The sequence below is a fragment of the Astatotilapia calliptera genome, chromosome 12, assembly GCF_900246225.1.
Source record: "Astatotilapia calliptera chromosome 12, fAstCal1.2, whole genome shotgun sequence".
NCBI lineage: Eukaryota > Metazoa > Chordata > Actinopteri > Cichliformes > Cichlidae > Astatotilapia > Astatotilapia calliptera.
This window is the reverse complement of record NC_039313.1, coordinates 20,722,312-20,743,633: the sequence shown is the minus strand read 5'-3', so window position 1 is coordinate 20,743,633 and position 21,322 is coordinate 20,722,312. Positions and strand designations below refer to the sequence as shown.

The 21,322-nt window shown below is 42.8% G+C and overlaps 1 protein-coding gene across 15 annotated transcripts in view; it reads left to right on the top strand.

The window, feature by feature from the left end:
- Positions 1–21,322, top strand: part of mef2cb (myocyte enhancer factor 2cb) — a 69,147-nt gene that overhangs the window by 23,969 nt on the left and 23,856 nt on the right. For all 15 annotated transcript variants that reach the window (XM_026186830.1, XM_026186843.1, XM_026186840.1 and 12 more), the window contains 2 exons: positions 7,215–7,458; positions 16,784–16,987. In XM_026186830.1, coding sequence (XP_026042615.1) covers positions 7,405–7,458; positions 16,784–16,987 — 258 coding nt within the window. In that variant the 5' untranslated portion in view covers positions 7,215–7,404. The remainder of the gene's footprint in view (positions 1–7,214; positions 7,459–16,783; positions 16,988–21,322) is intronic.

The following is a 21,322-nucleotide window of genomic DNA, read 5'->3' as shown; positions in this document are numbered from 1 at the left end:
TGTCAGCAGTTGGTCGCACCTGGGTCCTTCGGTAAACGTGGAAACATGCGAGTTGAGACAGTGGTTAATGCTGACTGAAGGGCGAGAGAGGGGGAGAGAGGGATGAAGAAGAAGTGAAAGAAACTGTGGTGGTGATGATAAAGTGAAACCTAGTGAAGTTATTTGTGTTTAAACATCAGATGTGTGTATCGCCACAATCAGCACCACTTCCATATTCAAAACCATTTTGATACCTCTAATTTCAGCCTCTCACACTGTACACTGATCTGTCGGGTACTTTGTCACCTCTTTTAAGCTAATCTTTCTTTTTTTTAAATATATAACTTCTATCTATGCATTATGCTTTAATTCAGCCATTGTCACTTCTTATGCTCGAGCCACGGAAAGACTGAATGTACGAAATGGTGATTCACTCCAGTCTTTCCGGGGCCTCTCCAAAATGTGGCTTGCCTATGCTTCTGCTTTTTCTTCTCTTCTCCTTTTTTCACTGATACCATTTTTTCCAGCTTGGTTCAAGAGTATGTTTGTGGCGAGCCGCGGTCCTCAAAATGTATTTATATATCTCTGATGTTCGTAAGTCACAGTCACAAAAAACAAAAAGCTGCTGAGAATTGAGCCACAACAGCCAGTCCATCTCCCTGTTGCTGTCGAGCTAGCTTTACCTAGCTTTAGTGTGGGCCTGTTTGCTCATCTACCTTTGGCCTAGCAGCTGCTGCTTACAGCCCTTGGCCTCCTTTCAAACAGAGGGGTTGACGCATCGTGTCAAATCATTTTGTCCTTGGGGCAGGCAGCATTAGGTTATGGAAAGATGGCTCTCACCTGTCTCCGTACTGGCTCTGACGGATGGCTACCTATCTGCGTTGCAGCTCTGATGGCCCAAGGCCTGCATTTCCTGGTGCTGAGTGAGACGTACAGCTGCCCAAACGAAGGGCAGACCTCTGTACACTGTCGCCTCCATTTCTATTCACTCATCATATCAATGTGATACTTTAAAATTTTAGAAAAATGCAAAAGTGATTATATAGACACATTACTTGTGGGAGCGTCCGTAAACGCTTTCACAATTAAACATGTCTGTAAGCTTTCTTGTAGTTTACACGAAAAACAGACACATCATCATTTATGCATTAGTCCTCCAATTTACATTCACTCTCTAAATTATTTTATAATCCTAATGCCTTAATTTAATTTGAAAATGTTTGGCAAAGTTTGCTGCTGTGATGAAAGCCACAGCAAAGTAAACAGAGAATGAATAAAGAAGAAGAATGACGTTCACCGCATCAAGGTACTTTTCTTCATGGGGATATTTTGACACTCCCCTCACAGGTATGCATTTATCACAAAAGATGCTCAGATGTGTTCAAAAGTAAAAAATAAAAAAAAAGTTTAGGGGGGTGTGCAACCAAGAACAACTAAAAATGCACTCATAACAAACCTGACAAATTCTTTTGTTCAAAAATGTTGAAACCAGTGAGTGTTTTCGTCTGATGCGTCACAGAAAGATTATGATTTCAACATTTATTTTTTTGCCTTTTGCTTTGATTCATGAGTTCCTGCATAACCCCCCACCCTACCCCGCCCCCACACTCCTTCAAAATATGTCATAGCCTTACAAAACCAAGAGACACGTTTTGAGGAACTAGAAGTAACTGAGGCCTGAAGTATTTCGTATTGAGAAAAACATGGTTTCTGTTCATTTGTCCTCTGGAAATGAGAGGGGAGCGTAGCAGTTGAGTTTTGAACCCTAATTCTTACCCTGCGATTTGGGGAAGGAAAGACCTTCAGCACCTTTGATTGTCTATGTCTGCTGATGTCACATCCTTCCCCCTCCCCGCGTATCTGTGTTTACTTCCCGTCTTTCCGTCGTTCGAGACCAGGCAGTGCTACTGTTGTAAAAATCAGTTTGAAGTTTGAAATTCAGGTATTAGGTTTTAAGTTAAAGTGGGGTTGGTAAGGAATTGAGACGTCACCTTGAGGACTTATTAAAATATATTTATAAATATTTATTTACTTTGTTCTATAATGTCTCTCACACTATAAGTTGCTGGGAGAGTGTCTAAAACTTGTGCCAATCAGAGACTAGTGGCTCACTTTGCTCCTCATCAATAGACGGGTGTCTCAGTTCTAAGGCACCTAGAGATTGAAAATAGAATACATGAGAAAGCGTCCCTGTCTCGGTAATGATACAACTAAACCATGATCTAATAGAGAGAGACAGGTGAAGACATATCCTCCAACACACATATACGTGCACACTTACACAGCAGCCTCTCAGTTTCAAGTTTAGCTCGAATGCTCACTGGGAAAAAAAAAAGAAGAAGAAAAAAAGGAATGAACACATTATAAGATGATCCACCGCTATCACTCTAATCCCCAGATGTACATGTTGCTAATCTCTTTAGCTGCTAACATGTTAAATTAGCCCTAATATCTGCTGAGATTCAAAACCATAGAGGCCCACCTACGTGTGGGCTACCGCCCAGGTTTAGGTCACTCGCCTCCCCCTTCACTCAAAAAAAGATACAGACTCTGGAGGGAGGGAGGGGGGGGGGTGGCAGTGATAGCCATTCGTCACCCTGCCTATCTTGCTCTGACAGATGGGGAGTGTGGCGTGCCACATAGAGGAGTCACTGCCTGTAATGACATTAGAGGCACAATGAGACCTGATACACATTTTTTTTCCATCCTGCCTAGCCATCAACTTGCTCCTTTGCTTGATTCTTCCCCGCCTCTCATTTCTGCTGCTGTTATGCCTTCTTCTCGCCTTACAGAAGATAAAGTGTTGTCTGCTGCTATTTCCAAATCAAAAGTACAAATGCACAAAGTGCACATTTAACATGCAAACATGCACATAGCTGCAGCAAAAACACAAGAAAGAAACCTCCGAAAAATCTACACTGAAAAAATGAAAACAGTTTCTGAGCCAAAAAAAAGAGTTTCCTACATAACAGAAAAACTCGCGTACAAATCGAGCACCGTGAGTGTGTACTGATGTTGAGATTGTTTTGTGTAAAATGGTATTAAAACATTTTTTTTTCTATCCTCGTCTTCCAGGAAATGGGAGTTTATTTAAAAACGAGAGCGTTTATTTAAATGTACCATACACCTCCTAAAAGGTTTACTTACTGCAGTGTAAGATGTTATTTCAAATTCTCACAACCACATTTCCCATGAGGGACGGAGGACACTGGCATTGCACTTGTGCACACAGTTCATTTACAGTTGCCCCAGTTTTGTTTTTACGTTTCTCACAGAAATTCTCTGAATGCAGAAATAATCTCAACAGATGGTTGTGCACAACTTTAGTTCTTGGAAGTGGATCGTGTGTTCATTTCTCCTTATTTATTGCCACGTCCATCCACCTCATTCACAGAAAAAGGGGGGAAAAAAAACACAAACTGAAACTGTCTTTCAAAATGATGAATTAGCCCTGAGCATGAGTTAAAGTAAAGTTCCTGTTTTTTGTTGCCCCCTGATTCAAAGAAGTCATCTTCAGTGTATGTCCTCAATAACAAAGCCACATTAACAAGCACCCTACAGACGTCTATTAGAATGTGAAAAAGTGCCATGTGCTGTATATTAGTTTTTAGTGACTAAACACTTGGGAGAGGCGACCTAGAATCAAGCCTTGTGGTGCACTGAGTGTATATGTTCTCATTGTCCTCTCAGCTACACTTCTGAGACACAGAGAGAAAATGCTCATTAGATCTATGTGCTGAATTGCTCCTCTCTCTCCATCTCTCCCATCCTCCCCCAACCTTCATATCTCCCTCTCTGGCTCTCTCCCTCTCTCTCTCTCTCTCCATCCGTCTGCTTAACAGATGGGAGGGTCGTGGGCACAGCTCTTCCCCTCCCCCTGGAGAGGCCTGGTGCCTGTTCAAAAGATCCCTCTTTATGCTTCTCTCCATTTCTCTGTTTTTCTCCCAGTGCTCTTCTTCTCTTTTTATTGTCACCTTTAAAGCTCGAAGATACGATAAAACCGGCAGAGGCATAACCGTCGTCCTTCAGCACGCTCGGTGCCGGCGTGCCCTCTGACCTTAGCATTTGCCCACCCCGGCCTCCTTCCAGTTACCACACATTAGTGTGAATACAGGCATACCGCTAGTCAACAAGTCTACAGAGTATAACGGAGCTCTTTTGTTTATTCTTCATCTCCCACAGATTCATTCCCTATTTGCCTGCTTCGGGATTAGTAAATTGGCTTAATGTGCAAGTTTGCTAGGTTGGTTTTTTTTTTCTGCTGTCTTGCACCATGTGTCTTCATTTTTTTGTTTTGTTTCTTTCTCATCCTCTTTGCCCTGTCAAGGTCAGATGTCAGTGTCGCTGCCTTGCAAGACATTCCTGCCAAGGACAACTGTGTTGTCCCACTTGACCACGTTCACTAAGCAGTGCTTATTTCCTGCTTTCCCCTCCACTTCACTGTCTTGGCGTCACGAGGCTAAATTGGATTTAGTGATTCACTGCTAATCTGTTAAGTTAACCGATGATCTCTCCAGCGCTGGGGAAGGGAACGCAATGGGGAAGTGGGCACTTGTTCTTTTTTTTGTTTTGTTTTTTGTTTTTTTTACCCAGGAGCTGCCTGACACCCATAAGGGACGGGGGTGGGTGTGAGGAAAAGTGAGGGGTGGTGGCAGGAGTGGGGAGGGGAAGTGGGGGGGGCAACTTGAGTTGTTGTTGTTGTTGTGTAGGAGGAGGTAAAGGAAGCAGGAAAAAGATGGGATGGGGAAGGAGGCTGGGTGAAGTTAAGAGGCACCAACATGGGGGTAAGCAGCAGCAGAGCTTCACCTCAGGGAGCGTTGGCTGGTGCTCAGAGCCAAAAGCGGGGATTAAATGTTCAGGACACGAGCTTAATCTTAGTGTTAATGTTACGTAAGGCCTAAGGTGTTGCCCCAGCGGGTGTTGACATTGAGAGGTTCAACTCTGCTCAGCGTGCTGTGGGAGGAACACGGAGGAGGTGCAGGCCAGGAGGCAGGGATCATGAAGGTAACGCCTCCTTGTTTGGAGCGATGCCCGGACTGGGTAGTGTTGAGTACAAAGACTGGGAGGGGATGATGCTGTCAGCCTGTGATTGAGGTACGCTGGCTTGATTGATATCCTTGTCTGGTTGTCTTGTGCCAAGCGCCTTAGTGTTGGCTTGTAATCCTAGTTTGTCTGACAACATCCTTTTTTGTTTTCTTCCACAGGGCAGCTCTTTGTGTGTCTGTCTACGGATGGGTGTGTTTGCACAGAGCAATGCTAAAATGTTTTGGATAGCCTCTTCAGAGCTGCCACAGAGTTATTTTAGATCTTGTTATTATTATGATGGTGCAGTCCGGCTGTTGTCCTAACTGCCAAATGACGCATTTATGTTCGTATCTCAGTTCTTCCATGAGTGGGTGTATTCCAAACCATCATCTCAGGAAGTTTTTTGTCATGCATTTCATTATTGTTGAGACTGTATTGTCTCACTTTTTTCAGTTTTTGTGTGATGGACATTTTTGGCAGGCAATCTTATAAAATCCATAAAAATCAATGCAATGCTGTTTCTTTAATACAATGTAATATACTTACCAAATCCGTGTTTCGCATACATACACTGAGAAGGCCTCAATTATAATGCAGGATTCTAAATTTTGAGTCGTGAATAAAGCACAGAGCCTGCATTTCATGCTGCAAATGGAAAAGATAGCTACAGCCTTGCTTGCGCTACAGGCCTTGGTCTGTCATTAAGAGCCACTGCATCCCTGGATGTCTCTATTATGAGTTTTCATTATCAATGTCCTACTCTCTAGCACAAAAAGGTCAAGTGCATAGCAATGTGCTGCATTCACCTGAGGGGTTCAGATCTTTCTTGTGCATGTTACTCAATAAATACATGGATTCAGGTTAGCAGGAGGTAAAAAAAAAAAAGGAAAGGAAGTGCATTACAATGTGCAGGTATGTGTGCAGGAGTGCGCAAAGGAGAGAATATGAGAGAGTGAGGAAAAGAGCAAGGGTGTTTGAGAAAAAGGAGAGAGAGAGAGAATGATAGAGAGAGAGACTGAGACTGACATGTCTTTTGGTGAAGCGGTGTCGTCTTCCACATCAATGTCTGATGCTTGTGCTGCCAGGTGCCGGAAATCTGGTTCAGAAAGGAGAGAAGAGAGAAGAAGGGGAAAGTAGAGAAAAAAAGGCAGGGTAGATGGAGGATTTTTTTTTTTTTTTTTTCATGTGACGGCGTTGACAGCTCCCCTGCATTGCACTGAGCTTAAATAATGGGATGCTCATTTGCATAACGAGGGACGTTATCACCTCTACTGTCAAAAGAAAACACAACAACAGTTCTTCTGCTCCTCCCTGAGATAGATTGGGTTGGCCTACTTTAGCACTCTGGAGAGATGCACTGGAGCTCTGGCTTAGCCAAGCTCACACAAGAGCACACAGTTATGCGCACGCACACACACACAGATGTACATGCACACGTGTACACACACACACAGTCGCTCAGTCATGCAAACTTTTCAGAGCGCAACTCTGCTCTTCCGCCCATTCAGTCCGGCGCTTCAGCTGCTGGCCTGCACCTCTGGAACACAGGTACACTCACATTAAACTGTGCACGCGTTTATTGGCTACTCCGATATCTTCCGGACATGCAAGGGTTTTTTTCCCCAAGAAACCATTGTGTATCAAACTGTTATGTTGCCACGTTTTACTTATTTTTACAAAGGCTTTGTTTTACCAGAACATGGCAACACTCTTAGGTCCTCGTTTTTTACATCTGTATACTATCCTAGCATATCGCATCTGCCATTTTGGAGATGAGCTGCAGATAGAGTAGAAAAAAGTCGCGGCTGGCAGCTCCACTGTCAATACAGTGCAGTTTCATGGGAAGAAACAAAATGTATTTCTCAGTGTGGAGGTAATGTTACAGTGTTGGTGATTAGAGCGTTTAAGTTAGCGGCACTTCCAAAACACTGTCAAACTCTCTGTGAACGAGGCGAGATCCTGACAGTGCTGTCTCCTCTCATAGTCGGTGCCTAGGAAGAAAAAAAAAAGCAAAAACTGATTTGCATGATATCGACAGTGAAAAACACAGCGGTTCTCACAACATTGTTGACAGATTCTTTGTCTTTCTTCACCCTCCCTTGTGGCTGCCACGATGCCACTTTTATTATTTTTTTTTCCCTCTCAGTATTTTGCCATATTTCATTTCATTTAATGCTTATTCTCCCCGACCCCTCCCTTCTGTCTTGCAGGTACAGATGCTGGAATCTTTGAGTTGATTGAAACAAATAGAAAGCAGGAAAAAAAAAGAAGAAAAGACAAAGCAAAGGAAGAGCTGAAACGTGAAGAGAACCGGAGAGAGAGAGAAGAGAAGAAGAAAGAGAAGAGAGAAGAAAGCTTGAAGTTCTTTAGAAAGAGGAGAGAAAGAAAGAGACGGGGACGATGGGGAGGAAAAAGATTCAGATCACGCGGATTATGGATGAACGCAACAGACAGGTAAGTCCCGGGGGGATGGGAGGATGGATGAGTATGAGGATGGGGGAGAAAAGGGTGGAGGAGGGAGGAAGGAGAAACACCCTACACCCCACATAGCTCTTAACAATGAAGGTTTCTGGGAGTCTGGGCAATATGCGAGCTGGGAGACAGAGCAGTCCTTGCAGGGAAAGTACAGATATTGCTTTTGGTGGAGGAGTTCCATCAGCTTAGAATAGCAATGTTTGTTTCCCTTCAATCTAACAATCCAGTGTGAGGACACGAGGAGTGTACAGTGTTTCCTAAAATGGATTTTGCTTTAAAACTGTTGGGATTTTTAAAGCACATTCTGCATATCGCAGAGAAGTCTGAGGGGTGCAGCCTACGCTCAACTGAAGCACCCTTCACACACCCAAGCCCTCACACCATGCCACCCTGTTTAGCTCCCTGCCAGTGGAATATTACCGGGCAGAGGGTGGTACCACCAGTGAGGCAGGGTGGAGGAAAATATAAACAAACAACCAAACAGAGGGTTCGGGATGGTCTGAAATGACACACTGGGACGCAAACACTGAAATGCTATTTTTCTCGAGCTAAATCAGTAACAGTGGAAGTGCTGTAGCTTTCCTCTGCCTAGAATAATACACATTAATTTAAAACAAAATGTCAACAACCAATGTTAAGAGTCAAAGAATCCTCTTAACGACAGCTGGCATCACTTGAGACTTGGGATAATAAATTGTGGACACTACTGTCTCAGGCAGGAGACAGAGCTCTCTCACTGCCCTTGAGGCCCACAATCGATCACTTCCTGTGGCATAGCTGACCACTGACACTTTGTCAGCTTCCTGGCAGCCCAATTGGATCCATACGTTGCTAATGTGGCCCCCGGATCACAGGTCAAACACACACACACCAGCACACACACAGTTCTGAACACAATCCGTTTCAATGCTGCTTGAGACTTCTACACCGCGTGACATTCTCAATAGTATTTCTGAGCCATTTCACAATGTGCTTTTTTCAAACAGTCATATGTGGCCGGAGCAAAGGCTCGGTGAATTGATTGGAGTGTGCCGGGGGAGTAATTGAAGTAGATGTTGGCCCTTGTCGTGACTAAGCTCAAGTGTGTTTGCAAGAAACAAGAAGATAATAGGAAGTGTGTAAGAAAGTTTGCGTGCTGGACTCAAAGAAGGTCACATCAGAAATGTTGTTTCTCAGAATCACAGATGCAGCATAAAAAGAAAGAGTGTAACCAAGAGTCATGTATAGAGACAGTTTTTGAAAAGTATGGAGGATGTGAGATGGTATATCTTTGTTTGTTATTGAGAGAGCCAGACGGACAGACAGGCAGAGAAACAAAGAAAGAGCAAGGAAGAGGTCACCGAGTTTTAGATGAGGACTAAAACTATCGTGTTTCAGCAGCACCCACACTTCCTCCTTGCTGTTATCTCAGCCCTCCTCTCTTATCCCACCTAAGAATGGGCCCGGGCTCTTCGACTCCTGAGGAAAAGGAGAGAAAGAGGGAGACAGGAAGGACACCTGAGGGAAATCGATGCCTGAGATATCCGGGCTTCACTTACAGGGAGAGGAGAAGGAGGCAGGAGAAGAGACTGAGGAGAGAGAAAGGGTTCATTGGGAAAAGAAAATCAATATATCGCAGGATTTTGTTGTTTTGATCCTTAAAACCATAGAGTGCTCGTTGATATTATGTACTCATTGTTGCTTTTAAGCGATTTCGATTCCTCCTGATATTATATCATCGAGTCATGTGGAAAGCACCACATGTTCTGTGGAGCATAATGTCATAAAACCTACAGCCTAAAATAAAAATGACATCACCATGTTTTGAAGAGGCGGATATCACAAGACAGGGACGGAGACAGACACAGAAACTTAAATTTTCTTTTTTAAAGAAAAAAAACCAGAAGCTCAAGCTTTACATATTTTCACTTCCTTTTTGAGGAAATGTCCCAGAGCCTGAGCCAAATAAACACCAGAGGACTTTTTGCAGTGTTGCTTTTGACCTCACATTCTTCACATACTTTCAGTGTTTTACGTGTTTCTGAAAGCCCTTCTACAGCCTTAGCAGGTTACGATCTTGTTTGAATATTGTTATAAAATAAAATATATTGTTATTTTCCATAATATTCATTTCCAAAAGTTTTGGGAGTTGCATAAAAAACAAAACAGGATATGGCGCAATTCCTGCATTGTCCTTCAATACAATATATAGAGCGACTGTAACATTTCCTTGGTTATGACACTCTTTCTAACGCAGCCCTCTTTGGAGTGGCACCACTCTGTGTAGCTGTCAACGCTACCTTTCCACCTACAGGGCTTTAGTGCCTCCTCACCCCTGCTCTCCATGCAGCTGCACCATCATATTGGGCACAGGGCCTGGCTCTCTCTGGGCGGCCACTTTGGGCTGCCACCTCCAGGCCCCGAAACACTTCCCAAGAGCAGTGGCAGAGGGGCCAGGCCTCCCTGGCGTTGACTGGCTGCCCGGAGTGCTGGACAGTGGGCAGCAGTGTGTGAGCCCTGGCTCCAAGCCGCCCGACCACTCAGACCCTCTCCTAGCCTCGGGCACATGAAAGAGCCCCCTGTGTCATAAACTCATGGGCTGTTCACAAAGAGCAGACTCTTGAGCCAGCTTGCAAACGCGCACAGATGGACAGGCGCACACAAGTTAAACGTACAGGTGTGCGCACGCGCCCGCACGCGTCGACACCATGGGCGTAGACCGATCGTAGCACACACCTTAGACGGTTCATTTGGAGCCTTTGTTAACGCAGCAGTGACAAACGCATATGTGTATGCACATGTACACATCTAAAAACACATCTATCTCTCTGGAGCCCGTGTTGTGCATCGACTAATTTGTTGCAATTGGCTCTAATTAGTGTTACCTCTCCAGCCAGTCTGCTCAGTGGGCTTAATTTAGGATGACTTGTTTGTGTGAATCATTGTGTTTGTGTGTGTGCGTCTTTGTGTCGGACATATGGGTTTCATGGGGGAAGGGACCCGAGGCCAAAGGTTAAACATGTATCAGGTCATCAGTGACAGGAAGTAAAACACGAGGATCTCCCAACTCCCCCAAACAACAGCCATACCAGCACACACTCGGCCAAAAGAAGCTTTAAAAGTGCGGTGACTTTTTTTTTTGGTGTGTTTTTAAAAAAAATTTCTCTCTGGTGAAGAGAGCCACGTTAACTGCACCGCTGTCGCTGTAGTAAGAGGGTCTTTTTGTTTCTACGACAAAGCGTTCTTCCCTCCAATCAACAGTACCAGGGTGAGAAAATGTGCGAGTGACATTAACAGCAGGAAAATAATGAGGCCCACAGGGTAGCTCCTCACCCCTGCACCCCTCCTCTAATTCCCTGTTTCCCACCTTCTACCATCTCGTTCATTTACCACACCGAGTGGCACTCCTTTCTATCGTGTGTTCAGCTAACCTGTGGGCTCGCTAAGCTCTCACCTTCACTTTGTTTCCCCCATTTTTTCCGCTCATTTTTTTTTTGTCTCATCCGCCAGTTCGTCACTTCACTCTAACCACTCTCCCCACTACAAAGCATCAATGTTATAGCTTTCGATAGTTCCTTTCCTTTGTGTGCTCTGGAATTCATCCCTTTTTGAGCTATTAAAAGAAATCTGTGTATTAATGAAAGCATATTTTGCTGGATAAGTAAAAAAAATTAAAAATAGTGGGCATACCATAAAAAGTTTGTTGCTAATGACACCAGCCTTTTTATTTGGCCTTGGTTTTATTCATTTTTTTTTCATCTATAACTTTCAGATGAGCTCGTAATCTGCAGATCATTTGCACTCTCACCAAAATGTTCTCATGTATTAATAAAAATAAAAAATAAAAAATGGGGTAATGTGGTTTTCTTCCGAACTGATTACCGGAACAATCAGACACACATGTAGATAAAGTGAAATGAGTTTAAACCAATTAGTTCCCTGTTTTTACTTATTTTCCTATTGCGAAAATCTGCTAAAAGTAAAAATAGCATCCCTTGCATAAAGTATACAGCCTCGGCCTCAGTGCCACACTGACAGTTTATACCCTTCAAATGGATGACAGCAAAGTTATTTTTGTCTTTCTGACCACTAACTTGGGCCTTGCAAATGTGACATCCCCTTTTTTTAGTCAGCGGGTATATCCTTTTCCAGTTGCGGTTTTTCAGCATAAACAAGAACATGCTGAGATGTAATTACTTGCTCGGCTAAGAAAAACAATCTAAACTGGCGTGGACTTGAAGACATCTATGGTTGTACCTGCCATTATTAAGCTATCACCATCACGCAATTTTTTAACTAACGTGGGATTAAGATACAAAACGTTTGGACCACACTCTCTCCCGCTCTTCGGTGTACAGTGCACCCTGTGATAGGATGACGAGTGGGGTTTTTGAGGAGAGAGAAGAGCACGGCATATATTAGAGGTGGGACAAAGCCTCTTTTGTCGTAATGCCTGTCTTAACAGCGTCTTGGCTGTGAGGCAAAGTTCAAGCCAAGGTCTTCGGCTCCTCTTATTCCTTTTGCGTAAGCTCGTGTCTTCCTGCTCGGCCCCTGACAATGGGATAAGTGTTTGTTTCAAGTCAAATCTCGCTGCTCCATAGGTGACTGACATCTATGTGTGTGTGTGTGCATGTGTGTGTCTTCACATGGCCATGTTTGGTTTGCTAACCAGCAGTTTTTTGGTGCCTGTCTCCCCACTCCTCCTCTTCCTTCGCCTCCTCCTCCCCCAGGGAAGCAGGCAGGAGGTGGGAAGCAGAAGCGAAGCCATTGTGAAGGGGAAGCCACTGGCCTCTTCCTGTTATGAGAGGAAATGCATACAAATGTGCTTCCTGTGCGTCCGCCCCCTCTTTTCTCCTCCGTCTTTCCCCTCGTCTTTCTCTCACCCATGTGGCAGAGATTCAGCCTCTCTCCCCTCCTTTCTCTGTGTCCCTCTGCTTTTCCTGGGTGTTTCTCTCCATGTGAGCCAGATCAAATGCAGCAAGCGGAGAAGAAATTATTAAATTTTTATACATTTGTTTGAATTACTTTTTTTTTTGTTTTTTTTTCACCAGTCATTTTCTGGTGATAGCACACCAACTCACAAGCTGACAGAAAAAAAAGAAAGAAAAACAAAAACAAATTAACTCAAATTTGTTCAATAAAAATTTACAAAAGAGAGACTTTAACAGGGCAGCTAATGGTAACGCAGCTGAGTGGTTGCTGGGTTGTCTGTTTGTGTGTGTGCATTAGTCTAAAGCTCTCCTGGGATGGGTTTGTGGAGGAGGATAGGGGTGAGTGAATAAGATGTGTGTTGCAGCGAGTGTACAGTTTACGAATAGTTTAGTTCATGTAAATAAATGCCCAGAGTAGTACTTAATAATTGTTTGTAGATGCTGTGGAAGTGTGGGGATGATTTAGTGTCCTTCACAGGGTCTTTTGAAGGTAGTCGTTGCCGAGATCTCTTCTATAACTGAGTAATCTCTTAGGAGCTTAAGCTTGTTGAAGTAACATTTGGACTTTCTGATACTTGCGAGGTTCCCCTGCACATGCATTCATTCAACCTTTGCAAGGTTCAGGCCAAACTTCCTAATTCTGTCTTTTTCTTTTTTTTTAATTGAAGAACGAAAATCAGAAAGCATCACGTTGAGACATCACTGAGATTTGAGTTCTGATAAACTCGTTTTTTGCATATTTTATGGGAAGAATTTATGTGTCAGGGTTAGAATTTGAATATGGTTAGACTAGCATGCCAAGACATCTGTAAAGTAATGTGTCCCATTCCAATTGGTTTAGGTCTTTACCTTCAACGATGACCAAAAATAATCAACGCATTTTTCCTGCGTACTTGTATGTGTGCTTTTATGTGTGTGAAGATAGGTTTCACACTCTCGTTACCAATATACTGTGAAAAGACACAGTTGGGTTCACACTCACACACTCGCACTGTTCCCTTTTACCAGCATGCACGGCACTGTAATGTCATTCTCTCTGTTATTAACATAGTGATGTGACTAACAGCACCCACTGACCAAGGAAACAAAGATTAAACCCACACTGACATATGGGTGGTTTACAAAATGTTTTGTGTTTTAACAGCAAAGACAGAGGACTCATTGAGTAAAAGAAATGTATCAGATTTCAGATCCATCCATTTGCATGTATAGCAAATGTAAATGTTTATGATTTTTTTTTAAAGTGATGATTTGTTCAGTCCATACAAACTTAGAAATAGTAACACAAGGTAAGGTACATTAGTGTTTGGGTTACAAATTAAGCGTATTGTCCTGATCTTTGGTTACGAATATAGCATGTAAGTGTTTAAATATTGCAAAACTTCATCTTTTATCAAGTTTCTTCAAAAGACTGTAAACCAATGACACCTCACATGGATTTAGTTTTAAGTACTTGGAAAACAGGTTCATAGTACCTGTTAACCGCTTCTGTTTGGGCCTAGTGAGATGTTTTAAGCCTGCACAGGAAAGACTGGAGGTGACATAAGCAAATTGGACGTTGATAGGCTAAAAGTATTGCAAGATGACATCATATCATGCCAGGAAGTCACAACAGAGTTATCTTGAAAAGTCAACTATTGAGCTTCAAAACCTGCATTGATACGGTGCAAATCAGCATATCCTCCATGCCTTGTAAGACCTTTGCGGACTTTAAGCATTCACTCTGTTTACTTGCGTGCATTTGTCTTATATTCGTGGATGTATGCACACAGCGTAGTAGTATGTGTTTTAGAGGTAGCATGTTGTACGTGTCAGGTTGAGATAAGGCGCGGGGGGGTGTGATGTGATATTTATGTAGGTGTTATAGTTTGGTCAGTTAAAACTTTTCATAATCGCACCCATTCTCTTCCCTGTGGTGCTGTTGAAGCCAGACTATGTGTAAATTATAATATGTGCGAAATGCTTCTGCACGCAGTTCCTCATTTAAAGCATGAGGCTAAAGACAACTTTGATTGAATTCCGCTCTTTGTTTTCTGCATTTTGAGCTGAGAAGCCGAGAATGCGTGTCTCTGAAAAGTACATTGAAGCATTTGTATGAGTGCGGTGAAGCTCGCGGCAGTCCTCACCTTTGAGACCGGCTGATCTGGACCTCTGAGACCCACACCCCTTCCAACTGTGCGTCCCATCTGCACTTTTTTTTTTTTTTTGAAACATTAATGGCCCCAGCAGAGTGAGTGACTGAGTGAGTGGCTGATAACAGAGCTTGGCCGCCAGCTAGCTGTGTCCTGCGTCTGCCCCCGGTGCCCCATGCATCAAAACACCAAGGGAAGACAACACTCTGCTTGTCCTGTCCCTGAAAAGCACGCCTTGACCTTATGTTCTGCAGTCCTGTCATCTTATTTACCTGCACAACTTGTACTTCAGCCTCACTCTTGTAGGGCTTGCAGACCCTCTTTTGGGGTGCTCACTTTTCAGTTGTGAATAAAGAGCGCAGAGTGATTTGAATATGACAATTAATCCTATTGTCACAAGATGCCATTTGATCTTAGACTATAAAAGTGAGGCTTGTTTTTTTTTGTTTTTTTTGTCACTTTTCAGCATGCCTGTATAAATGTCAGCATGGTATTTAGAGCCCAGGGGAGCGTTTTTCTACACATTTCGTCAGTGAGTCACACGTGTGTGTACCGAGGTATAGAACCTGACACAGTGCTTTGTAAGGAGGTAGCACGCCGCATGTCCGTGTCTTTGGTTTCAGCCTCTGTTGTCTGACGAGATAGTTTGGCATGAGGCGGTGACATCAGTGGAAAACTTTAAGATGGGGTGGGGTGGGGTAATGGGGTGGCAGCGACAGGGTCCAGGATAAGACGGTCCAGTCCTGGTAGAAAGGCAGAGCAAGAGAAAGTCAGGGTGGAGGTTAGGGATGGTTTGATGTTCCGTTCCCCTGGTGCATCCTGGGAGATATTGTTTCAAGAAATTCAAAACTATCTATCAATATCTATTCAAGCCTATCTCCTCTTTCAGTTGTAAAAAGAAAATGTGAAGGGCAAGGCATGATAGGTAAATGCCAAAAAAATATATTCAGGATCTATCACAAGCAAGGCTTTCTTTATAAGGGCCTTATAACTGTATTCGGAGATTGTATTTGTTCTGCATTCATCTGGTATCTTTGGCCCACTTAAGTGCTAGAGTAGAATGGGCAAAAATGCAGTTAATCAACAAACTGAGATTGTTAGTTACCAGCTGGGCATAGTTCTGGCAGAATTTCCTCTTTATTAAAAAAAAAACAAAAAAAACTTTGTCAATACAAGTCTCCAATGTAAATAATACACACAGTCACAGAGGAACACAAGAGACAGTTCTATTAAAAAAAAGGGGAGGAAAGAAACATGATGCTGTGTTAAGAGAGGCAAGCTGGCAGTGGAGCATTTTCTCTTTTTTTCCCATTCAACTAAAGAGTGCGCACACATGGCTTGGAAAAGAAACCAGGTGCAGCTCACTGGCATTAACTCACTTTCACTGTTCTAGTTTTGATTCAAACAATAGAGGAATAAGGCTGTTCTATTTTGACAGTGTTGGTCCTTGTGTGCCTGTATTACTAAAGGTACTTGTCTTGGGCTTCACACACATACACACACAGATATATATATATATATATATATATGAAGGAACAGTAAGAGAGAGGGGAAAGAGACACTTTTTGTGGTTCAAGTTAAGCGCGTTATCACGATCTGTGCGCTGACTAAGTGCTTTAAGTATGGTCGAGGAAGCTATCTGTTATTTATATCACTGCTTGTTATTTGCTATGAGACTCGGTTAATTGGGCAAGACAATAACCGAGCTAGTGTTAATGTCGCTACATGGAAAACGGTTAATCTCAGCTCATTTTTAGATGAAAATAGTGTGTGTTTCTTTTGTGCAGAAGCACACATTTGGACCATCTGAAAAAAAGACAATTTAACTTGACACATGTTCCAGGATGAGACTCTGTGTGCTTTGATGTACAAGCAATAACTGACCTTCTTTACCGTTATCTGACTGAGACAGAGTATTTTCAGTTCCTTAAATGCAAGCCCAGCTTCTTTTTTTCCTTTTTCCTGGTATAGTGGATAGACTGTTACAGTCAGTGGGTGTTAAACCATTAGCAGACTTCACTTTCCTTTAATGCCATTTCCCTGAAAACTCAAAACTTTTAAAGAGGAAAGTTGCGGTGTCAAATTCCTATTTATTCTCTCATTGCAAGCGAAGCGGTTGAGGGTGGGGGATTTTTTTTGTTTGTTGTCATAATCAAATTCTTATAACAAGTCAGATAAAACAGCCTAGTTTGATTGTAAGTGTGCCACAAAAGTAAACTAAACACAAATCCCTCTTCTCCCTTCTTCTCTTCTTTCACTCAGGTGACATTTACAAAGAGAAAGTTTGGCCTGATGAAGAAGGCGTATGAGCTGAGCGTGCTGTGTGACTGTGAGATTGCCCTGATCATCTTCAACAGCACCAACAAGCTGTTCCAGTATGCCAGCACAGACATGGACAAGGTCCTGCTTAAATACACTGAGTACAATGAGCCCCATGAGAGCAGGACCAACTCTGATATTGTGGAGGTAAGCTATGAGAAAACACAGACGGCACACACACGCGTGCACGCGCACAGACACACAGGAGCGCACGCTCGGGCGCAGACATGGACGCTCATGCAAACGCACAAGCAGACAGATGGTTACAGCATTTGTGACTCATTCAGCAACCCTTACTTCTCTCTTTTAGTCTTCACACCTAACATAGTGTACAAAATAATTGCTCCCATAGTTTGTCACTTTTCCCCAAGGGTTCAGTACCACTATCAATCACTGTTAGAAAAACTTATTTTAAGACTCACAATAAGTCATTAATTTCAAGACAGTGTGTTTATTCAAATTGTTTTCTTGTGTCGCCTGCACTTTGCAGCATAAAAGAAGTAGCCTATCATTGATCTGGGCCTTTTAGACTGTCACCTGTGGTGTGTAATCACCACGCTGTGCCCTTGGTGTCTTGTCACCATTGATGTGCCTGTGAGAGGAGGATGTTGATCGGACTTGCTTTGGACACATGTCGCTAGAGTGGCTCAAGGCGATGTTAAACAGCGCTGTCAGCCACGCCACTAGGCAAGTAGATAAAGCAGGAAATGACGCTAGCACCCTCCTGAATCCTTAAGCTTTCAACGTGAACCTGTTATGCGACATTCACTCTGGAGCTCTGACCTCGTGGGCCACACACAAACATGAATGCAGTCATGTGAAGTTTATCCCTTTCCCCTGGTCTCTCTCTTAATTACGCTCACACTGTGCTTTGCAAATGTAAGTGTGCCTGCCCCACAAAGCAATCCTGAATGGATATTACATATATGTATATATATGAACATTAGAATCCCTGCTCTTTATTGTTACACAGAATCCTTAAATATATAAATCCAGATTTAATTACTCATTTTACTACAACATTTGCTAATTCCATACATTTGCCTGCTAACCAGAATTAAAATCCTCTTTATGTTTGATGTTTCCAATTCTACCCACCGACCAACACAATAGCACAAGTAGAATAATATGTATCCCATTTTAATTTTAGAGCAATCTATTGTGACAGTAAATACTACATAAATACTGTTTAGGACTTTGAGGTTAAGAAATGAGTCTGTGTCCATATATAGTCCCCTATTTTTAAATCAATTGTTATTGTAGAATACAACTGATTCACAACATATTTTGCTTGCAAATGATAGGTCACCTGGTTATGTTCATGGAAGATACACAAAATAAATAAATAAAAACATTAACATTATGAAGCGGTTGGCCACTCTAACACAGGACAGAACAGTATGAGACTTTTTCCATATGGCTGTTACTGGGCTTCATGCCCATCTAACATCAACTGGTGTTCACATGTACATGTACATATTGCCCACGTTTTCTACATGTCATGTTTGGAGTTAGCCAAAATAAATTATGTGGTAAGAAATGCTGTACTACTGTTGTACATTAAGTGCATTAGGCATTAGCTAATGATGATCTTTGTCAAACACTGTGTGTAACCACAGCTTATTTTTTAATGTTACTAGAAATACTTATCAATTGCCGGAGTTTCATACTCCTTAATTGTATGCCTTTAGTAATTTTTGCATACTTTTATCACCAGTTTGCCTCTCAGCACAGGTGTCCTTTGCTCACCAAGTCTTTCACTCACTCTGTAGTCAGTTTATTATCCTTCCCCAGCTGAACCCATGAAGAGAGTGATGTATAACTAGTGCTTGTGACAAGAGCTCCCTGCTTTGAAGCTCTTTCTCTAACTGTCTCCATTAGAGAGCAGAGGATAGCTAACGTGTAAACAGCCATGTCAGGGGGAGATGGTAAAGAGCCTGGTGGGGGGAGAGTGCTATAAAGCACTACATATAATGTGATCCCTGGAGAACGGAAGCTCTGCCATCTCTGAGAGACTCACAGCGGGAGAAATCGACCTGAAGAGGCCTTTAGCCTGAGCTGCGGTGTGCTAAAGGGATTGGCCACAGGGTTGACACTAGCACGTTTAGCGTGGGTTGGAGGCGGGGGGGGGGGGGGGATGGGGGGGTACAGAGAGGGAGGGGGAACAAAGGGGAACAGCATGGTCAGATCTTTTCCTACAAGCCATGTGTGCCGACGTCAAAGCTGCAGTAACATGGGTGGCGTGTTGAGTTTTAAGTAAGGAGCAGAGCAGACTTCCTCTTGAGATGGCAGGATGATGAAAAGGAAAAGAGGAGGTTCTTAACAAGATGAGGCGCTGATTTTAAAGTGTAACAAAACAAAGCAAAAAAATAAAATAAAAATCTTAAATATGAAGTCGTATATATGTCAGATTTAATTTCAAATTTGTAGAAAGCTCTTGTCTCTGCCACTATGCTCAAATGCATGCATCTCTCTTCCTCTGTTGCTGCTGTGCCTGAAGGTGTAGTGGGAGGAGAGGCAGAGGTAGGGGAGCGGAGCTCAGAGTGTGGGCGGCTGGCATAGAGGCCCGCTACATTAGCAATAAAGCTCTATGTAATTAGCATGTCTTTGGTTGATAATTAGCGTTGTTGAGAGAGTGGCACTGAGTACGTTGCACAGCCTCTCTAGCAACAGCATGTTTACAAGAGGCTGGAGGGCTTTTCTCTCTACCTCTCTCACTCTAGTCTGCCTTTCTCTTCTGTATCTATTTTCTCATTGGAGTCGCTAAGCTATTCTTTTTTTTTTTCATTATTATTATTATATAGAATTTATGTTTGGGTCAGTGGGTTTATTTATTTGAAAGACAGAAATAGGAAATAGAAAAAAGAAAGAGAGGAGTAGTAAAGAAGGTCTGATGACTCACCGCAAAACCGTTTCATCTAGGAACAACACTTGTTCAAATATATGAGAAAGCAAAAGAACAATAAACCAAAGCTAACCCTCCTGTGAGAGAAGTGGTGAAACAAAAGAGACATCACTAATGGCAATTATGTTCACAGTGCACAGTGTCTTTTATTCTGTCTTTCTCCCATCACCCCCAATCTGCTCCTCCCTCCCTGGCTCTGACAGAGGTTTCTTCCTGTTAAAAGGGAGTTTTTCCTTCCCACTGTCACCAAGTGCTTGCTCAAAGGGTTTCTTAGACTGTTTGGGCCTTGCTTTCTATTATTGTAGTCTTTATCTTATAATATAAAGGCGACTTGAGGCGACTGGCGCTATATAAATAAAATTGAATGAACTGAAAGACATATACTAATCAATAGAGTAGCAATTAGAAACAAAGTGAGGATTTTTTTTTAAGTTAGTCTTATACACTCTTCAATTTAATCCTATTTCATGTAGGACCTGTTAGCCCACTCAGACTCCAGTGACTGGATTAAATAAAAACATAATATGTAGCTCTTCCATAAAAATACGGAGAAGTCCACTTAATTAATGCTAAGTGTTCAAAAACACATCCAAGCTGATCTCTCTCTAGTAGCTCGATGAAAGCAAACACAGAGGCAGACCCTCCATCATTTGATGTCCGTGCAGGTTCCAAGTGTGCCGTCCTGGCAGGTCTACAGCACACTCTGAGTCTGGCTCCGGATAAAACAGTCAAACATGCAGATAGATTTCCTATACTCTCTGTCTGCCAGGCCAGTTTCCTGTACATGTGAACAGCATTAGAGGAGAAATGGTAAGCTGTGTTGGGAAATGACAATAGAATAGATTCATCACTCGCTTTTTCGCTGGTTTTATTCATGCTTAAGAACAATCACTTTGAGCCGTTACTGGTGATTTATATTCCGGTATGGGGGTTGTTAATTGCAATAGCACATGAAAGAGTCCTTTCTTCCCCTCCTGATGATTGCAGATCTATCCCAAACCTAAGAAGCATTGGCTGGGTCTTGCTGTGATCGAACAGCCCCAAATCCAACAACGCACTTCGGCTTTGCCAAATCCCTCTTCTACAATGTGCTTGTTTTCCCCCGCTGTTGAAACAAAGAACACAGGTTTTTGAAACAACTGAAGGGTTAGTGAGTGTGTGGTGATCTGAAGATATATCACCTCAACACCTAAAAAAAGAACCCAAAAAAACCTGCAAATGAAAAAGTGTTTGTGTGCCTCTATGCACACTTATAGCATATATGTGCTTAAACACACAAAAACACAGTAATGTGTTTGCTGTGTAGGTGTGCTCTCACAGTGGCCTCACTGCATGGGTGTATGTGTGTGTACATACACAGTGACAATTGGCTCAAACCCTGCAGCACTAATGGCATTGTGATGACCTCAGCCAGGGTCACACGCTCCGATGCCATTGGCTCAAGTATCACATGGAATAGCACATGGCTCTTGGTACTGAAGTGACCTGCATGCTTGCCTACCTGCCAGAGGATGGCCACTGGCCAATCCCATTTCCAGCAGATTAACCTAATCTGAAAGTTCAGCTCACCCTGTAAT